At 44.2% G+C, this 19,576-nt stretch overlaps 1 protein-coding gene across 1 annotated transcript in view; it reads left to right on the top strand.

Annotated features, from left to right (window-relative positions):
• The window catches only part of T265_14234 (hypothetical protein), a gene marked incomplete at both ends in the record, with an annotated part of 46,700 nt that overhangs the window by 10,852 nt on the left and 16,272 nt on the right, over positions 1-19,576 (top strand). Inside the window, 6 exons of the mRNA XM_009172705.1 lie at positions 3,511-3,599; positions 3,764-3,957; positions 5,103-5,299; positions 9,427-9,491; positions 13,335-13,511; positions 15,822-16,241. Of these exons, the coding sequence (XP_009170969.1) occupies positions 3,511-3,599; positions 3,764-3,957; positions 5,103-5,299; positions 9,427-9,491; positions 13,335-13,511; positions 15,822-16,241 (1,142 nt within the window). The remainder of the gene's footprint in view (positions 1-3,510; positions 3,600-3,763; positions 3,958-5,102; positions 5,300-9,426; positions 9,492-13,334; positions 13,512-15,821; positions 16,242-19,576) is intronic.

Raw genomic sequence — 19,576 nt, 5'->3', positions numbered from 1 at the left:
GTCCAATTTTGGTTCAAGTAGAACATAAGTTTGACGGAAACTCGGGGACCGCGCCTACCTGATGAGCCCCAAAAAGAGCAAAACCGGTCGTGGGCTGTCGGAGAGTTTTCAGCAACCTTGTGAGTAGTTTCCTTTATGAAAAAACGTGTTTTTCTTTGTGAATGTGGCCAGCTTGGAAAGTGAGGAAAGATGTTGTAACACCCGAAGAACAGCCCCTAACTGGTGGTCACGTGTCGCCTGACAGCTTGTGTCATCATCCGTGACACAAAACGGACAGTCAACTCACAAACGCTCTTTCGTACCTATTCGGTTCATCAGAATATCACGGACGGAGATACTAGTTGTTGAGTAGGGAAACCAATCAATACTCGTCCTCGGTTTTCTTCCACTTCCGCTGCCATCGACTTGAAAATTTCCACAAAGCGTATAAATCATTCACTTACATTTAGGAGTTTCATGGCTTCTACCGGGTAGTGCAATTTATGGCGCTTCTTTGAAAGTCTGCAATCGTTTTAACGCGTTCGGTTATCCTAAGCCTTAGCGAGTCGGGCGATCAATTCAGTTCGGACATCCCCCTGCTAACGCACCAATGTTCCAAGGTCGAACTGAGACCCTAAGAACTTTGTGCACCTATCACATGATGTTCGATGAACTGAGGTCTCCTATCTCCTCAAGTATTTCGATTGTATCCCCCCCCCGGTCTGTTACCGCAAATCGCACCTAGGGAACGTGATTCACCTACTGATAGTTCAGAACGCGATGACTATGCCATGAAAACACAGAAGAAATTAAGAACAACCTCTGTCTTGACCTGAAAGCGGGTATACAATTTGCGTAGTGTAACGTATTTGGCGACTGCTTACTAATTTGCATGATTTCAAGGTGGTTTCTGTGCGGTCGCCGTGTGCGGCGGCATGGTTGGTTCGTTGTGCTACTTACAAGCGTGGCGAGAAGTGTGAAGGCAGGTACAAGCAGAGGGATAAACAATCAATAGATTTCTGATGTTGTCTCTACTACTCTGAGTTTGTGGGCAGCTCTAGCTGCTTGTGCGCTGTGGTCATCCCATTGGTTGGATGGGAAGCGGAACACTTGGGGCACTGTTGTGGATCCGAGCAATATTCAGCGCGGACTGTTTTTATTGACCTTCATTCTTAATGACCATATCTAATCGAAAGCCTTCGAGATATGAAGGCAGTGCAGAAAATCGTACGTAGGATAAACATGCCGGTTTCTATCGTTGTTACGGCATATACTACTGGGGATTCTTGTAAGTAGCACCTGCCTACATTTAAAACAACACCAGTGCAGTTGGCTGACAGAAATGTTGGTTTGTTCGAGTGTGTTTCTCCGTAAAGCCAGGAATTCAGCTAATACCATGAAAGTCCTTTATCAAGGGAGCCAGTGAAGGAACCCACTGACAGGATTCTGGAAAGATCTGTATCTGTCAGGTGTACTGGAAATCGCTTCACTGGCCCCACGACTGACGAACATAGCTTTCATCTAATTCACGAGGAGAAACCGCGTGCGGCAGCAAATCCGACGGAATGAGGATAGAGGACTAGAGTGCCAGTATCCGGTTCTCTCTTACAACATTAACAAATGGGATCAGGGCTTGGTCATTTCAAGAGAAGAGGGATTGCCGACTTCAGAGAAGATGGAGTGTCTACTGAAAAACTAGGAGATTTCTAGATTCCTGTAACCTCTACCGGTTACAGCCAAGCAACTGTTGCATTTGGTGCCAGACACCAGATGACTAGCACCAGAAATACTGAGACGGGGAGCCAACTATCACTCAGGGGTCAGAATGGCCAATAGAGGTAGTGGAGCCAACTCAATGGGATGTGTGGGGCAGGTCCCAGTGCAGGCGGGATGACCAAAAGTTCCATTTCAAGGTTGGCTGTGTCCATTAGAAAGTTCGCCTCAATTCTGAACTTTGCAATTTTTGAAACTGGGAAGTTCATCAGGTGTTACGACTGTGTTCACGGTTGTAGAAACTTGGCTGACATCATTGCTAGACGAGGTACCTAAAAAAATACTCAACAAAAAACCAAATTAGTTTGCAAATGAGTGTATATTCGCTAATTTCGTGCAATTTGGTTTCAAGTAGAACATAAGGTTGACGTAAATCCGGGGACTGCGCCTACGTGATGAGCCCCAAGGAGGGCAAAACCGGTCGTGGGCTGTCGACGGATTTTCAGCAACCTTATGAGCAGTACATTACAAAATTATTTTCTAATTCGGCGAAGGGGGAGTAAATATGAGCACAAGTGGGGACCAAGAGCTTCCTGGAAGTGTGAAAAAATAAGGGGAATACAAGTATGCACCCTGACTGTTAACGAAAAGACAAAGAGGTTCAAGGAGTTGCCAGGAACGCGAAATTGACTATCGCGACTATCAGATCTTAGCATTTCAGTGGAGAAAGAAAGTTCAATCCGAAGTCGATAAAAAGCAGTGTTGTATAGTGGAACAAGCACCGGGATTAGATTTCAATTGGACGCTTGGATAAACGGATTACATGACTTGCTCAAGAGTTTATCTTTGTAATGTACTACTCATGAGATTGCTGAAAACCCACCGGCAGTCCAAGACCGGTTTCGGCCTTCTTGGGGCTCATCACGTAGGCGCAGTCCCCGAGTTTCCCTCAACCTTATGCTCTACTTCAAACCGAATTGCACGAAATTAGCGAATATACACTCATTTACAAACTAACTTGGTTTTTCGAGAGACTCATCCGGAAACCAGCTGAATCTCTCGTTTGGTGTAGCACATTCAGTTGCCTGAGAACATCACAAACGAGAGATTCAGCTGGGTTCCAGGTGAGTCTCTCGAAAAACCAAATTAGTTTGCAAATGAGTGTATATTTGCCCAAGTGATTTTTGGCAGTATAGAGGGCCTAGACATCAGCATTAAAATTGAAAGACTGGATTATCTCAATTGATTTCACGTGATCAAATAACCGGAAAACAGGAGCTTCTGAACTCGCGTGAACACGTTTGAGCTTGATTTTCCGATGAGTTCCAAAAGAGATGAATAAGGGTGGTGGGCTGTCCAAGAGCTTCGACGTCTTAAATATTGTTTCGACTGTGGGGCGTTTTCTGTGAAGCGTTCTAGGCTGTAAATGACCATGAAGAGTAAATTTAGCTGAGACCCCTGTTAATACGATCGATAAATATGTACCGTTCTGTATTTAGCTCGGTGCTCGATAAAAATTGATTTCGAAAACCGTGTTTGTATCGAAAACCCAGAAAACGTTTTCAAACGAACCAGGATTAGATGAGATTATACCTGTTCTGAGTTATTTTTTACCTGAATTCATATTCTAGCTTCCGCAAAACAACACTCAGCTAGAAAAAAAGGAATCGATAGAATAATCTATATAAAACACGAGTAGATAAGTGAACCAACTTTGTCGTGTGCCAGAAGTACGTGTCTGATTGTCTGGATTTATTGGTGCAGCCTTGGATAAAATAGTCGATACTCTGATTGCCATAACGATCGCTTTACTTGCAGGTCACAATGCCATACACGTTATCTCCATCCAACCGCACAGTCAAGCTGGTCTAGACGGAATTCTCAAAGATGGGGATCGTGTCGTAGAAGTACGTTTTCCAAGTCGACTGATTTGTTTCTGATATCCTTCAACGAAATTCTCATTTAGGATCCTCACTGTCTAACCACCTGAATGTTTGAGGCCAAACCGTGAAATGTATGTCTCTAAATTAGTCGACTCTTGAAATATGTCCTACCTATTTTTACACTGCAGGTTAACTATCAAGATATCCAACAGCTACCAGCCCCGGAAGCTCTGAAGCGCATCAAAGCCATGTGTCACAAAGCCAACTTCGTCCACATCAAAGTTCTTCGGCCAATTATCACCAGGGAAAACTCGACTTCCAGTTCAATTGCTGGCAAGTTACATCCTATTTATGAAGCTCGACTGCTCTTGTCCGGGCTTAAGTAACCTGACAGTATCTCAGTCCTAGTGCTTCCTTCGGGTGACGTGGCAGTTATGTACCGGAATGATGTTACAGCTGAACAATTACTTCTTGTTATTATGTTGCCCAGCGCACAAAATTACCAAAAGTGCCTGACATTTCCTCCCAAGAAGTACATTTCTAAGGTGCGAGCTCGCCCCGGGTACATGTAAACGACATATGAGTGACAATGCGGTGTTGTCCACAACGGATAAGTTAAACAAGACCTGACAGGATTGCATCGCACTGTGTCATGGTCAGCAAAGTACTAATCGAATTCCAGATTTCCAGGGCACGTGTTTACTGACTGAAGCATGTGAGGGAATCGGATGTTACCTGAGATAAAATTGTGTCACCTGTTGTGGAAAGCGTCAATATGTCTGCTAACTACATAGCTGACCAAAACACCGAGATCGATTTACTGACCCCCCCCCCCTGAAGTTCGTCCTGGAGGCATACTAAGGCCGATAGGACAGAGCGATTGAACGCGGCTATCATTGACACAGTCCTCTTAAATAGTTTCCTTATTTTCAACTCCCATGACTAATTTTTAATGATTAATCTCTGGAAGCGGTTGGTAAAAGGTCGCGGCGATCTTAGGCCCCTCATTCACTCCGCACTTCCTGCTATAAAACTTGTCAGGAATTACCCAATTCCTACCAGACATTGTCTAGTGAGAACGAGTGTTCACGCTAGGCAGTTATGATCCTTTACGCGCACGACCGTCTGTGTGTACACACCCCACCCGTCATCCACTTGATCGATAGTCTTGTTGGTCTTAACTGATGACATCTGACCCCTTCTGAGTAGTGTTAAGTCTCCACTATTCTTAATGTAGCTTACACGCTGATCATATTGATGTCTCGATATTGATGCCTCAGTGGTTAAGGCGTGATCTTACTGATTCAAAGGTTCCGGTATCTCGACTGCTCCTGTCTGGGCTTGGACAACCTCGCAGTACCTCGTTTCTCGAATTTCCTCCGAAAATACCGAAAGGCTGGGTGATCGTTTTTATCACACTGATGTCTAGCAAAGCCGTCCAAAACTCAAGAGGATCTTTTGGCGTTAGAAAACAGGGTGTAGAAATGCACGAAGTATAGTCTCCTAATCTCACACACAAACTGTCAGTTTTGTTGTCATATTCATCGGGTACCGATATTCTTCAATTTGGTCAGCTGCACGAAGGATAGAAAAGAGCGAACTACAGGAATCTGTGGAGGGTCCTGAATCGCCTGCGGACACCAGACGTTCTTTTCGGCCAGAGAGGTCAGACTCCACAGTGACAGCCGTTGCCGTACCCGCCGCTGAGGAAGATGACTTGACCGGTGAGGAGAACTGTTGTTAAATATGATTCAGTCGTTTTTTTTAAATATTTGTTTCAGGGTGTGTGTAACTCAGCTGGCTCGATCGCCAGCTCCCATTCGATTACATCTCATTTTCGGTGGCATAAATTACACAGGACGTCAGAGATCGAATCCAATCCCACTGTGTCTAGCGACTATACACTATTCTTTTCCCCAGCTTATTGATCTCAGATCACATCAAAGTCGATGATATCCACTTTGTAGCATATCAGCAAGTTCTTCTCACGGGGGCTTGAAAAATGGTTCAATCTTATCCTCAAGTCTGAAACAAAGATGACGTTTTTTCAAGAGTTACTTAATGCTGTGGAAGAGTTGCCACATATTTGCCATGAAGGCCGGTCAGTGTGCTCTTTGTCACGCTTTTCGCGAAAGCCACTTCCGTATTCGTCACAGAACCACTCCACTGTTTGAATGACCAGTAGTTAATTGATCACCAAACAGTCTAAGTAGTTCAGAAGAAGAATGAAACTCAGCCAAAAGGTTGACCTTCCATGTGAGGAGTTGTCACTCGGGCAGCCAGTCAGTCAACGCATGGCCACGTGACCATGTGGATCACGCGATTGAAGGATGAGATGGGTCGTGATGGCTGATCAGCAGTGTGATTGGCTCACACCTAGACACTCATTCTAGACACTCACTTATGTGACCACATCACGTGGTCACATGTGGACTGGCTCCTCAAGCTGATCAAGTGTCTAAACTACCAACCGGGAGTTTACTAGTCCAAAACAACCCAAAACGTTTCTTGCGATGCGCACTTCTGATGATTCCCAACAAGGATGAAACAGCTGTACAGTGCTTCTCGAGTGTTCAGCATTAATCCGACCATATCAGTTGGTATTTCTTTTGGAATAGACTTCTTCGTAACCTTGAGTACCACACTCTCCTGTTCATACAATCGTGACGTATTTTTCAGTGTATCTTGTCCCACTGTGGTTAGAAAGTTTCTTCTGCGTCAGACGCTTCCGGTTTTTGGTTCGGTGCCACACTACGATCACGTCTTCTATTTTTACAAGTAAAGAACATAGTGGCCACGTCTCCCGACTGATCCGGTGTCTGTGTAATTCTCCGTTATATTTTCATCCACATCGGTATTTGTCCTGGTCTTGAGGTGATCGGAGATAAACCACGTGAAATCATCGAGCCAACCAAATAACATTTTTTTCTGTGCAATTCGTTAGCTTTAGGTCACTAATTAAATGTGTATTAGGTAAACGCATCACGTGATGTGAGCGTGGCGTCGGGTCGTGTATTCAAATCACGTGACGGCCGCTCTACGATCTAAAGTAGGTTTCAAACCACAGAGCACGTTTTGCATTTGAACTTAGATTCTGGTTCTCACACGGAAAACCGAACGCTAGACTAGGAATTTCTTTGGCTCAGCTTTCTTTGGTTTTCTTTTAAAGGCATCTGGAGAGGGGTGGTCACCGTCCTATCAACCAGTATTCCATAGTCATCTTAGGAATAGACCATAGCGATTATTGAAGGTGCCCAGTGAAGATGGATCGATAGACAGGAACTTCGAGATGTTTTGTGAAGGCAGTTAAACTCTCGGGACATTGCGAATGCACTGCTAAGTTGCGTGGGCTACCTGAATTGGGCGTGATGATTAGCATATCAGTACCTGCTCAACAGAAGCTCAAGTGTGCTCCTCAGCTCCAACTGACAGTTGAGTCGCACTTTGCCAATGTCCCGTCTCGGAGTGACCACTTAGCTGGAGTGTGTGTATGTATTCAGCTAGTTTCCACTCTCTTGTCAGTTCCGGCAGAAGAACACTTTCTAAACGCCGGACGGGCAAGTTAAACATAATTAGGGCGCACAAATGCCGGTGAAAAACCACCAATCTTAGTTGTCCAGTACATTTGACATCATTTCTCGTGACCACAAACTGGTGTTTTCCGAAATTTTCCGGAGAGGAAAGTTGCGGAAACGTACTTTTGTGGGAAAAACAGAGCAAAGTGAGCGAATCTCTCATTTGCTTCTGACAGACAAAGCCCATCGCACTGGCTTTTAACCGAATTCTTGAGTGCAAGACCGATGACTTCCTGCGTTTAGGGGCATTTTATGCATTTTCCGCTGACTAATCTTAGGAGTTCGCAGATGAATTTTAGAACCTTCCGCGGAACTGGGCGAAGGACCTAATACGGTTCGCGAAGCTGAGTAACACGTATCTATGGGACATTGAGATGCCACGTGGCTGGTCATTTTGTTCGATACAACCCTGTTAGCCATTTTGACACAGACGAGTCTGTTCATGCCGCTAACGGTACGGGGTACTAGGAAGAACTTTGTGGGCGTAGTACTATGAGTGACCACTAGTCACGCCTCCGACCGACTTAAATTGTCTCTGGCCGATGTCTTTGAGCGGTCAGATGAGTTTTTTCATGAATGATCATCAGAAAAGTCGGATTACGATATCTGCGATTGAACGTGCGTGTGATTACGAGCCAGAATAAACTTTCAAGACATTGTTTCTAGTTTTCTTTCCTGAAAATCAACTTTTTTGGCCAATGGCGCACCTACAGGTCCAAACCTCACACTGGCCGTTAGGAGTTTTGAAGGGGTAACGGTAACGAGTTAAAGCTAGCTAGTAAAAGGTCAGTCTTTGTTGTAACGACCACCGCGTTCGCATAGAATCTGGAATAATAAAGCCCTGCTAGAGAGACGTCAAACTTTTGGAATATCCCACCAAGTCAAAGAGGGCTGTTAAAAAATCACGATGCCTTCCTCGTATGTCAAGCATCCGACCGAAAATAGACCTATACAAACCATGCACCTATCGACACAACCCGCATAGTTGAATTTGACTCGATACAGAATTGGTGGCGTTCAGCTTGCCGAATAGAGACGCCATATGTCTCACAGGGCAATGAATACTGGGTGAAAAGAAACATGGTATCTGGCCTAGTTTCACTCTCTTGCTTCAGTGAGTTGCACTCAAATCTAAGCAACCAAATCGATATCACTCCAATTTCTATCTTAGTGGTTCAATGGGGAGTGAACCCTTGTTTCATTGGGTTGAGTATTATTGATCCGGAAAAGAGATCCCTTCATCTCTTAGCTGGCAGAATGTTCAAGACATTACATTTAATTTTTTTGAAGGAAAATAACTCATGAGGTTTCTGTGATCAGCTTGAAAGTGCACGACCGAATTTTCATCAACCTTGGTTTCTAAATGAGCCCAACTTGGATAGATTTCGCCATACATTCGTACAGTAATTTGTTGTTTACTGAAGGTTCATCTGAATCCCAGCTGGATCACTCGTTTATGATATTTTTCAATTAAAAGGTATGATATTCAACATATCACAGAGATTCATTCAAATTTCCCGTTAAGATCAGCTTGATTTGCAAATAAGTGGGGACTGTGTGTAACGAGCGAGGCCCAAGAAGACCGAACCCGGTAGTCGGATTTCAAACAGTTTCCAGCAACTTTATGAATCCGGTAAGAAAACACTGAAACTAGTTCTGGAATCGAAAGTGGTAACAAACTTGAATAGTCCCGACATCTTCATGATGCGCTAACAGGGTCCAAGACTAAATCAGCTTAGAACTCACATTTTTGTCGAGGACGTCGAGGACGAACAGAATTCTGATCCCTCCCGTCAAGGAATCAGACCTTTCGGTTACTAAAAGAAGGCCCTTTCTGGTTTTCGGAATGGCTAACTTACTTTCCGATTAGGAACTCTACAGTGTGAATGTTTGATACCATTAACCCAGTTGACTGTCACATGTGAGCTTTTGATAATCTAGCTCCAGGCCTTAACGGACCCTTCTTGACTGGTCTGGTCATATGTCAGCCTATGATTTGCTCGCAGCGCAGTTGCTTGAAGTGTACCGCATCTGATCTACGGGTCTTACGCCCACTTCATCACTGAGAATCTATCAGCGTTTCTTTATCAATGGTCTCAGAGGTGCTGATTGGCTGAAGTATTCAGTTCGTCAAAAACTGAGTCCCGACTTCCTGAGTCTCTTATTGTTTGAGATGTCACAATGCCAGACCCGTCCAATCGACCATTGTTTAATTTGTTGCTTTTTTGTTTACTAGAACAGTTGCAGTAGTTTGGGTGTTCTTTAATTTTTCACAGAAGACCACTGGAATCGTCGTACGGCCTACTGGAAAAGTCTATTCCCAGAGTCTACGAAAATCTTGGTGAGTATCTGTTGTAAACTACTATCAGGTCTTATTGCTCCAAAAGTCTTACTTAAAATGTTTGCAAATTATAAATGTTCCAAATAGTTTGCTCTTTTAATCCATTTGAATAATTCACCAAGAAGGCAGATGTTTCCGGATGTGAATGTTGCATTTTCTATTCGACAGCGAGACTAAAAAACGCTTATTTGCATGAACATATGCAGTGAACAGACTCGGAACGAAGTCCAGGCGAACGTATCAGGCTATCAAGGTCAATCACAGCTCCGTGCTGGCGAAATCGATTAGAAACGAGTCTGCACCCACAAGGTCGGACGGTAACCACTGATCAGCTGAGTTTCACTGGGTGCCACTAAACGTGATATGGTAAAAGGGGCCTGTAACACGATCAATGAGGCTAGCTTATGAGTGCAGTTTATTAGGAGAACCAGCTCCGAAACGTAACGGGACTACATAACTGCCAATGGAATAACCGTTTTTCGTTGAGACAGATTTCATTGGCTGTTCTTCATTTGACCTTGAGAGATGAGTTGTAGTCTTAGTATCGCTTTTTTGACCCGCCTGTACACGACAATGATCAACAGATCAGCCGGTTCGCGCGTTTGTTGACTTTTTCTGGTTTGGCCAAGCGCACCAGGCTATCGATTGGCTATCCAGACCGGGGTTCATGGTAATAAGAAGGCATTGTGGAGACTGTAGTCAACCGTCTTATCCCTTAACTGAGCACTAACCTGCGGAACGTAATTTGGCAAACATTCGGAAGTACGTTCGTCCTACCAGTATGTGGTTGCCACTGCAATTGTTGGTTGCCTGGAGATAGCGCGGGGGGCCGTTGTTTAAGTTGAGTTCCAAAGTCAAACTTTCCTGATCGTTTCAGCCTAGTAGAACGCACTGTTTTATGTAAGTTGATGGTTGACGAGACAGAAAGTTATGGCGTTCTTGAACATTTGTTTTTGCTGCTTTTTTAAACCGATACATAGTCCTTCGCTTGGAATCGATGATTTTCGACCTCCTAGAGGACAGTCGGATCAAACACGGTTTCTTAAGGCTGAATAGACTACTGAATGTATCGAATACCAGTAGTATTGAATTATGCCACTGAAAAATCTCATGCTGAAAGAGATGATCCAGGCATGCGAGGGATCAGATGATTCTTGTTTCCTGGACAGAGTTTTACCATTTCCGTTGTTTGTCTCAAGTGGGCTAGATTCCCTAATCTAACTTAGCTTTCCATCTTAGTTTACCCAATTCTAGTGACACTCTCGCCCATCAGCTATTGCAACGTTTTGGAAGGAGGTTTTTCCTTACACTTCCTTTGGACTATCTCCAGAAACCGAGGCACTTTTGCTTTGCCCCACCAACTAAATTAGTGTTTTTACTGAAAAGATAACCGCTGCAGCAGGTGTGGAACTGTATTGTCTTGACTCATTCGGTAGATGACTCAAACCTGCTCGAACCTGCAGACAGAACTGCCGTTGTTCCTAACCCAGGACCAGAGTCTCCACTGTTTCTGTTTAGGCTTGGACAACCTTATATTATCTCGGTTCTCATGCCCCCATCGATCGGCCGGCATGAAAGCTAGACACCGGGAGAATGTTGTAGAGGAACGAGCACTCCAGCAGAGCCGAAGGTTATAGCAATCGATCCAAGTACACTCCGCTAGTACATGTCCCTTATAGGCGAAGCTTAATTTCAGTCAACCCTTTGATCAACTTTCTTCGGAGCGGAATGTTGCAGGAGAGTTGTTCCCTACTGGAGACAGTCAATCAGAAATGATTTAATCCTGATGGCGATCTCTAGGAGGAGAATGTGGCACTCTGTGTCGAACAGCTAAGAAGTACTGTACAGACGTTTCATCCTTATTAGGAAACATCGGTAGTGCGCATCGCAAGAAACTCCAATAGGACGTTCCAAGCCCTCGATAGTGGGAATACACTTAACCGTTCGTCCACGAGAGACTGATCAGCAGTGTGATGAACTCGCACTTGGACAGGTTGTAGCTCCGCTCATCCTTCAGTCAGGGGAGCCGCATCACGTGGTCACACGTGTTGACTGGCTCCTCGAGCAACGACTCGCCAGATGGAATTTTCACTCATCGGTTGAAGTTTATTCTTCCACTGAGCTACTTATGAAAGGAAGAAGGCCTTCGCTGCGGAGTTATTTATTAGAAAATGTCAACTGACCAGTTACAGACTACTGGACAGGGGAGCAAAACTCTCACTTGCATCTTATTCACAAAAACTGGACATCCATCTTCTCCTGAACGCGTCTTCCTGAACTTTCCTGAATATTCGTTGACTCCAATCACTCATTGCTCAAATCCAAGCAAATAAAAAGCCATTCCGCAAAAGATCTCCACCTTTGTAGAGACGCAAAGCGAATTTCCAAGAACAACACATACTACTTGCATGCCTCCCATCAGTAGTATCACCGTTATGCTTATAGATTGTTGGTAGTGTTAGAAGATTCTTGTTTTTTTTGTGTGTGGAGATTTCGTCCCGTAAGTGAAGCCAATCTATGCTGAAAAGCCGAGAAGCACTGTACAGCTGTTTCATCCTTATTGGGAATCATCAGCAGTGCGCCACGAAACTCCGAAGGGTCTCGAACCCGTGACCTCCTGGCCTGTAGTTTGAACACTTAACCGTTCGTCCACGAACGACTGAGTATCGGCGTGAGGGACTGGCACTTAGACATCAGGTATCGCCACTCAACTATCAAGCACTTTACCAAAGGCGTATTTTGGAATCTCTGGCGTCGACCTTCTAATGTGAACTCCCAAAACTTGGCTTCTGCTATTCTTTTCAATGCTATTAAGTCTCCTGTGTTAACCCAAATGAACGATGGTCACCCTGAGGCTTACTGCTTCACAAACTGATAGGATCAATCCAATCACGCATCCTGAATTTATCACTACTGATGTAACATATGCAACACGAAAAGTAATAACAATCGAAGAGATTTTTGTGAATGCGAGCTATGATGCGGACAGTCAAATAGCGAATCTTGTGTAAACAGTGGTTGAAAGGATAAACTCGCACCGTCAGGACTTCATTCATAAGTTTCATGTGAGCTTACGACAGTTGGCTTTCCTATTAACGGCATTTTATTCGAAAATCCACGGTATTATAATAAAAGGAAGGCCGAATTATATTGTCATTTAACAAATGAATGGATTACTGCACCAGGTGCGCATTTTTGTGCATGACTACTTATGAGTAGCCAAAATGTAATGCATAATTTTGGATGGCTTCCGTCCAATTTTGAGGTAAGGTGTTGCCGTTTTTAAAACACAATGAAACGCGCATTTTGATCCACTCTATCATCACTGAGTAGGCGTGCATACAATGATCCACTCTATCATCACTGAGTAGGAGTTCTGGGGACCGCAGAGCAATGGTTTGGCCAACGGTTCCGGTCTTCTTAATGACTAGTCTAACCGGACATTTCAATATACCAATTCGCTTGTTGTGCCCAGGACCGACCAATCGTTCATTCAGTCATAAATTGCGAACTTAAACGGGGAATATTGTGGCTTTCACTCGAGTCTTTTCACTGGGAATCACCGATTGTTTCAGTCATCCCATCTAAGTCGTTTAGAGTTACTTGATACGGCGTGTAAGCTTAGATTTCAATGTGCAATCTGAACAGGAAACAGGGTCGTCAATTTGAGTACTCTTGGGAAGAGGAAAACCAAGGTGGTTCACACATTCTTCAACAGAACCGCAACCCAATAGATTGGGGCTTATGTTAATCTCACAGAATGGGCTTTTATCAGATCAATCTGTTTCACCTATCATTTTTTCTGGGTCACTTCTGTCCAATCATGTGCACTCACTTGTATAGATTGTCGAGTATGATACTGAAGACTCGGTTTGCGGTCTGGGGCTGGGAATTGAGGGGACCATGGAAAAAGACACGGAACATGATCTTCCTCGCCCACACCACTATGTAATCGATGTTTTGCCCGACAGTCCTGTGGAACTTCGCGAGAACGTGAAGCCGGGGGATGAACTCTTGGAGGTGAGTTGTGTGTACGATGCCCTAATGTTTCACAGTTGAATGATGTTACCCACGCGGCTGATATTGTTCCATTAAGTCACACCCGAGGGCAATCTTCCCCTTAAATATCCACGACAATGTTTCTCCTTAGAGACCGCTGATTTCTCTGGAAAAAGTACTTCTCTATCACGTCACTTTGGTTTGTCAGTTTTATCCGCTTCAGAATTTTAAATGTAACCACTCTGGTAGTGATGCAAGTGATCGTTTGCTAAGCACCAGAAACTTATCAGATTGTCAGTATCTAAAATGCCACGGTGGTTCTGTTGACCTGTTGCTCCCAGCATTGGTTTTGATCTGGCGGGGTAGAATCAAGTACCCCCATGACTCGTCTGAAATATCCTCGCACACGTTCATCGTGGACGAACTAAGTTTCCCTGCAGCTGAAGCTGTTTACTGATTTCATCGGTGTAATATACGTGTACATACGTATATATATATATATATATATACATTAAAGTCAAAACGACTGTCTACCCCAAGTCCAGTTCTCTTTGTGTTCTTTGTTTCTTCCGACGTGTGTCACGACAGTGTAGAAGTGAGTGTGAAACTACTTCTTTCATATCTATCGATGATTTCTAGAAACACCGTAATGACATTCGCTGCTGGACACGTCCTGTATGCGGGCAAATTTACGTCATCACGTCCTTGAGCACGCCGAAAGAATCCAACCGTATGTGTGCACCGTTCTTCCGGAATTCAGACAGATTTGACCGATTGCTTGGTTGTGTACCAGTAGACATTGCTGGTCTACTGCTGTCCATGGAGATGATGGTTTCTGGAACTTATTCCTTCTGCGAAATGACTTGAGAGAGCCTGTTTTTGGAGGCTAACAATGAGGACCTCTTGTAGCGATTAAACCGAGATGGATATATGGACGTGACGGATGCGTTGTAAAGCATGAAGTTCATTTGTCAATCTTTATTACGACCTAAATGAGGTTTAACACAAACAGATGAAATGTAGATGGACATTTTGGGCATTGGGAAATTGCATCACTCGCCCCATCGCCGTCGCCAGTTTCAAGGCCACTGGACGCAGACGATTTCCACAGAGTCGGATATACTAGTGCGGCTGCGATTGTCAGCGTGATGTGAATCCGAAAAACGCAAGCCGGTGAAAAATACCGACAATGGGATAGATACTAGTGGAAGAAAGGGGTCCTTCGTTGCGGAGTTATTTATTAGAAAATGCCAACTGACCAGTTACAGGCTATTGGACAAGGAAGCAAAACTCTCATTTGCATCTTATTTACAAAAACTGAACATGCATCTTCTCCTGAACGCGTCCTCCTGAACTTTCCTGGATATTTATTGACTGTTGCTCAATTGCAAACAAATGCTACAAAGCGACTCCACGAAATCCGTAATAGATCTTTCTTTTCAAGAGAGGCGTAGCAAATTTACGAGAAGAAAACATACTACTCGCACCCCCATAAGTAGTATCACCGTTGCACTAGTAGAGTCACAGTGTTTCCAACTTTTTATTCCTTTCATGTTTGAGCGATTCTACCGTACAAAACTCCAAAGGGCTGCCCAAGTCCATCTGTTAGGGATAGACAAGCGGTACATTTACCGTCAGGAACAGCGGTCGAACCTGAAAACCTGGTTTCGTCCGCAGCTCTGTAAATCTACTGACAATGGTATTGACATGCTCGTCGCAAGTTGCTTCCAAGTCGATTATTTGTGTTTAAGTATCTCACTGCTTCGCGACTGGTTGCGGAGATTTTCACCAGATGTCTCTGTCGGATTTCCGCGTGATCTATAACCAAAGTTTGCGTTTTGTTTTAAAGTTTCTGAAATCCACCCCCGTCTGTTTTGTGCTCCTCTTCCGTAATATTGAAATGAATTACAGATTTAAACCGGTTTTTATTGAGCAGACCTTTTAACACGTTGTTTAACTTGTCCCACGGTGTTACTTCCATCTCTCAGCAGTCGAAGAACGGCAATCCTGAGAGTTTGGTAAAAGCGACCCAACAAAGGCTTCCAAACAGCAGTGCTGCCAAAGTTACATTCGTATAGCGCTAACTTGTTTTAGGAAGGCGGAGTCCTGGTAAGACCGTCGCCATTTTCATGAAGTAACATAGTCATCTTCACGGTAAGATGCAAGCAAACGTGCGGTTTATACAGTGCCTTGTTTTATGTTCTTGGTAATCGCCACTCACGACCCACTATAGGCCCCATCCATCATTTCTGTCAAATCAAACTATAGTGCTGCACTACCGGCGATAAAATTTACGAGTTAAAGAACCTTCCTAATTTCATTCCATTCAAGGTCAACAAAATCATTCTGTATGAAATGGATCATCTGGAGGTCGCTAAGGTGCTACACGAAATTCCTAGTCATGGATACCTTATTTTCGGTCGTCATGACATCACCAATGTTGACATATTAAGTCCAATTCATCCTCGTCAACATGTGAATATCGTTCGTGAATCTGAGGAGACACTCAAATTGAGGGCTTCCACACCTGAAGAAACTACAGAAGCCCTGGATTCGTCCACATATAGCGATGGATCTGACATAGTCTGCCCGCAACCGAACGATACGGGATCCCGAAGTTCCAGTTCGGACGCCACCTCTGACATCGATACATGTTCTCCAATGGACAAGGTGATCTTTTTCAAGGCCAGAGGGCTGCATGAAGCAGTTCAGTCGAGGGAAACAAAAAGTGTGGTTCTGGACGATGTTGACGTGAGTTTGCCCATGTTTGCATTGTTCTGTGCATTACATCTTTCTGAGCAGATTACTTGTATTTGGCAAGTAGTTAAGATATTTTATAGCTCCAACCAGTGTTAGGGATCTGCCCTAAGGATTCTGATGGAAAGGGGCATATTTTTTTGCCAGTGTTAGGGGTCTGCCCTGAGGATTCTGATGGAAAGGGGCATATTTTTTGGCGTGATGTTGATCCCAAGGCGAAGTAAGGTACACTTCGCGATAACAATTCACTGCTAACTGAGCATATGCGGCAGCCTTTGTGAACGTATCAGTGGTTGACGGCTTACTTGCAAATCGTGTTTTATAAGCTACTAGAAACGTCTAAAACAAGAAGGATACTAGGTTATAGAGCGTTGCCACACCCTCTACAGTCAATGATGTGAAAACCGCACTAGCATAATGTGGATCCCCTCGTTGTAATTTACAAATACTGTCATGAGGAACCTTCATCGGAGCTAGTATCTTCCGGTAATCCTGTAACAGAATGGAACTGTTCGACCCTATCTCCTAGAACTCCCGCGCCCCTTTCAGTTTTTGAAATATATTGCAATCTGCAACTCCTAAATCGCCTAATTAATGAGTCTGTGTCCAGTCCATCTTCGTGCTTCCGCCTCTTAGCTTGTCTGGGTGTCCGAGTTGGGGCGGTGCCACCGGTTGACGTACAGACTCGCGGCCATCCTGGCTCATGAACTGTGCCTCACGCTGGTGACAACAGTCCTGCGAGCCTGTCGTTGAATCTACTGGCATTGGTAATCCCCAACGTAAAAAACTCCACTCAGCACAGGAACTCTCGGATGGAAGTTTCGATCAATAATGCTATCCGCATTCCCCAAACTTAATTGGTCATCCGAACTGAAGCAAGCGAACGATTTCGTTTTTTCTGTGGAAGATAGATTAGAAGTGCTTGCATTAAGTACTTTGATAATAAGCTGAGATGGACTTGTTCTAGGATCCAGAAGATAAGACACATCAAATATGCTTTCTTCCGTGTAAAAATAATCATTCAATGATATGCAACCATTTTCTCACGTAGTAGTGAGACGTTGAAATAAAAAAATTTAAAAAACCGAAAAAAATATTCACAGGGTGTCTCATAATAAACGCAAAATTTGATTCTGTGATTACAGGTAGCCAGTTAGAGGAAAGATAACATACGTTTCCAGTATTATTAACCACATGAAGGAGGTTTTGTGTGCAAGGGTTGACGATGAATGTCAGTACGCGCATTGAAAGTGGGAAACTCTATTATTCCCTTGGTGAAAGCGCCACCGCTGCACTTCGTGGTTACAAAACCAAACATGATCTCATCAAAGATCCATTCACCGTGTCGACCATTACACGCTTGATTGCGAAATTTGAGTCCACTGGATCTGTATTGGATTTTCCTGGCAAAGGGAGAAAGCCTCTGAGTAATGAATGAGCGCCAATTGCACAGAATGCCGTCGAGCAACTTCATTCCCAGAGCACCACGGCATCTTTGTCAATAACTCAGATGTCTCAGTTGACCGGCATTCCACGTGCCAGCGTACATCTTATTATGAGACACCACCTTGGCGGAGTTAAGAACAAGAAGTGAAGAGGAGTGTGCACGGGTGACGCTTGAAGAAGTTAAGCATGCTGTGTCTCACATCTCATGCCGCCTCCAACTTGTTATAGAAGAAATGGGCGGCTTTTTCAACGCCTTTTGTGATGCCAGTTTGTTAGCAGTAAACCTACATAATGCGCGCATGTTTACATATAAAATAATGAATGTTTGATTTGGTATTAAAGTTTAAACATGGGTATTATTTTTTGCCTTTATTATGAGACATCCTGTAGAAGGACAAGAAAATGTCTGTATCGTTGATGACAAAGATTTCCGTGTGGAAGCCGTATATTTCTGGACTGCCTTTAGTCGGTTATACAGATGTTTACTGGTTGCTTTCTTTCGGTGTATAAGGTGGTCCTCAATGGTAGGGTTTGCTCTCAATGAGGCCCCAATGTGAGCTGCAATGGCAAAAAATTCGGTCCTCATGGTAGAAACAGCTCATCAGCTGTTTACGTTTCTTCAAAATGAAGGTCAGTCAAACAAGATCGGGTCAGAGAGAAAAGGTCATCAGCTCTCAAATCAATTTGGATAAAAGTACTCGGACAGTAGACATAATTCAATACCGGTCTTAACAGGGCGGGGCCAGGCTAGCCACAAATAGACAAGTTGGGTCTCAGCGTCGGATCTGCACTGCTTCAGCAAAACGTAACAGACAGTTCACGATCCCGATTGGCCCAATTGGCTGGAGAAATGTACTCACTTGCACACCAATTTCGATTTTCAGCTTAATCATCCGTTTAGGCCATTCTTCAATTGAAGGTCACCCCATGTCTCACTTGTGGTGTCAGAACACTACTTACCGACCGCAAAAGTAGTGTTTTGTCAAGACCGTATTGGTTGTTTCCACCTGTTGCAAGCCAGCAATTGTCAGGTAACCGAGCTGAACGACAGTTTTAAACCATGAAGTATTGGTAGATAACTGCCTCTCGGCTGTTAAGGCCTCCTTGCTGTTGCAAATACATAGGGGGAGTAACCAACCTTGTTTCAACACTGATGCTCGCCACCCTACAGATGCTTGCTTCAGAATGCGAACATTAAAACCGGCCGGATAATCCGGGCATTAAGACATGAAGAGGCTTGACTGTGAAATGCCCGAGGCCTCCAGCTGACGCGCACTGATGCGAAGCAAACGGCTTTGTCAGTCCTAACAGATGAACTGACAAGGGTTAGGTTTTTAATGGATTGCATAATGCAACGAGTATGATGATCCAGCTGATGTCGCCACGCGATATTCGATATGGCACGCTAGTATTGTTAGTTGTAAGAATCATGGCTTTGCCACTGCCAGATCTAGACAAGATGACGATGCGAGTCCCCAATGAAAAACCCCTTGGCTTAAAAACCCAAGTGCAAGACAGTGGTGTTTAGCCGAAAATGTCACTGTTGTACCTCGTCACCTGCGCTGACGCTATTGGGTTATAGTCACAAGACAAGAAGACGACAGACAGTGGTGCCGAAAATGTCACTGTTGTATCTCGTCACCTGCGCTGACGCTATTGGGTTATAGTCACAAGACAAGAAGACGACCAGAACAGAAGGTGTATTAAGGCAATTACAACTGTCTACATATATGATCTCACCTGGAACCCAGCTGAGTCTCTCGTTTGTGATGTTTCCAGGCAACTAAATGTGCCGCACCAGGCCGCGTCATGTTTCAGTCACTACGATATTTGGGATATCGCGATACATGTATATTCGTAATGCACTACTCATAAGACACGAA

The sequence above is a fragment of the Opisthorchis viverrini genome, assembly GCF_000715545.1.
Source record: "Opisthorchis viverrini unplaced genomic scaffold opera_v5_164, whole genome shotgun sequence".
Lineage (NCBI taxonomy): Eukaryota > Metazoa > Platyhelminthes > Trematoda > Opisthorchiida > Opisthorchiidae > Opisthorchis > Opisthorchis viverrini.
Note: the sequence above shows the minus strand (reverse complement) of the source record. Positions and strands in the feature narration are given on the sequence as shown.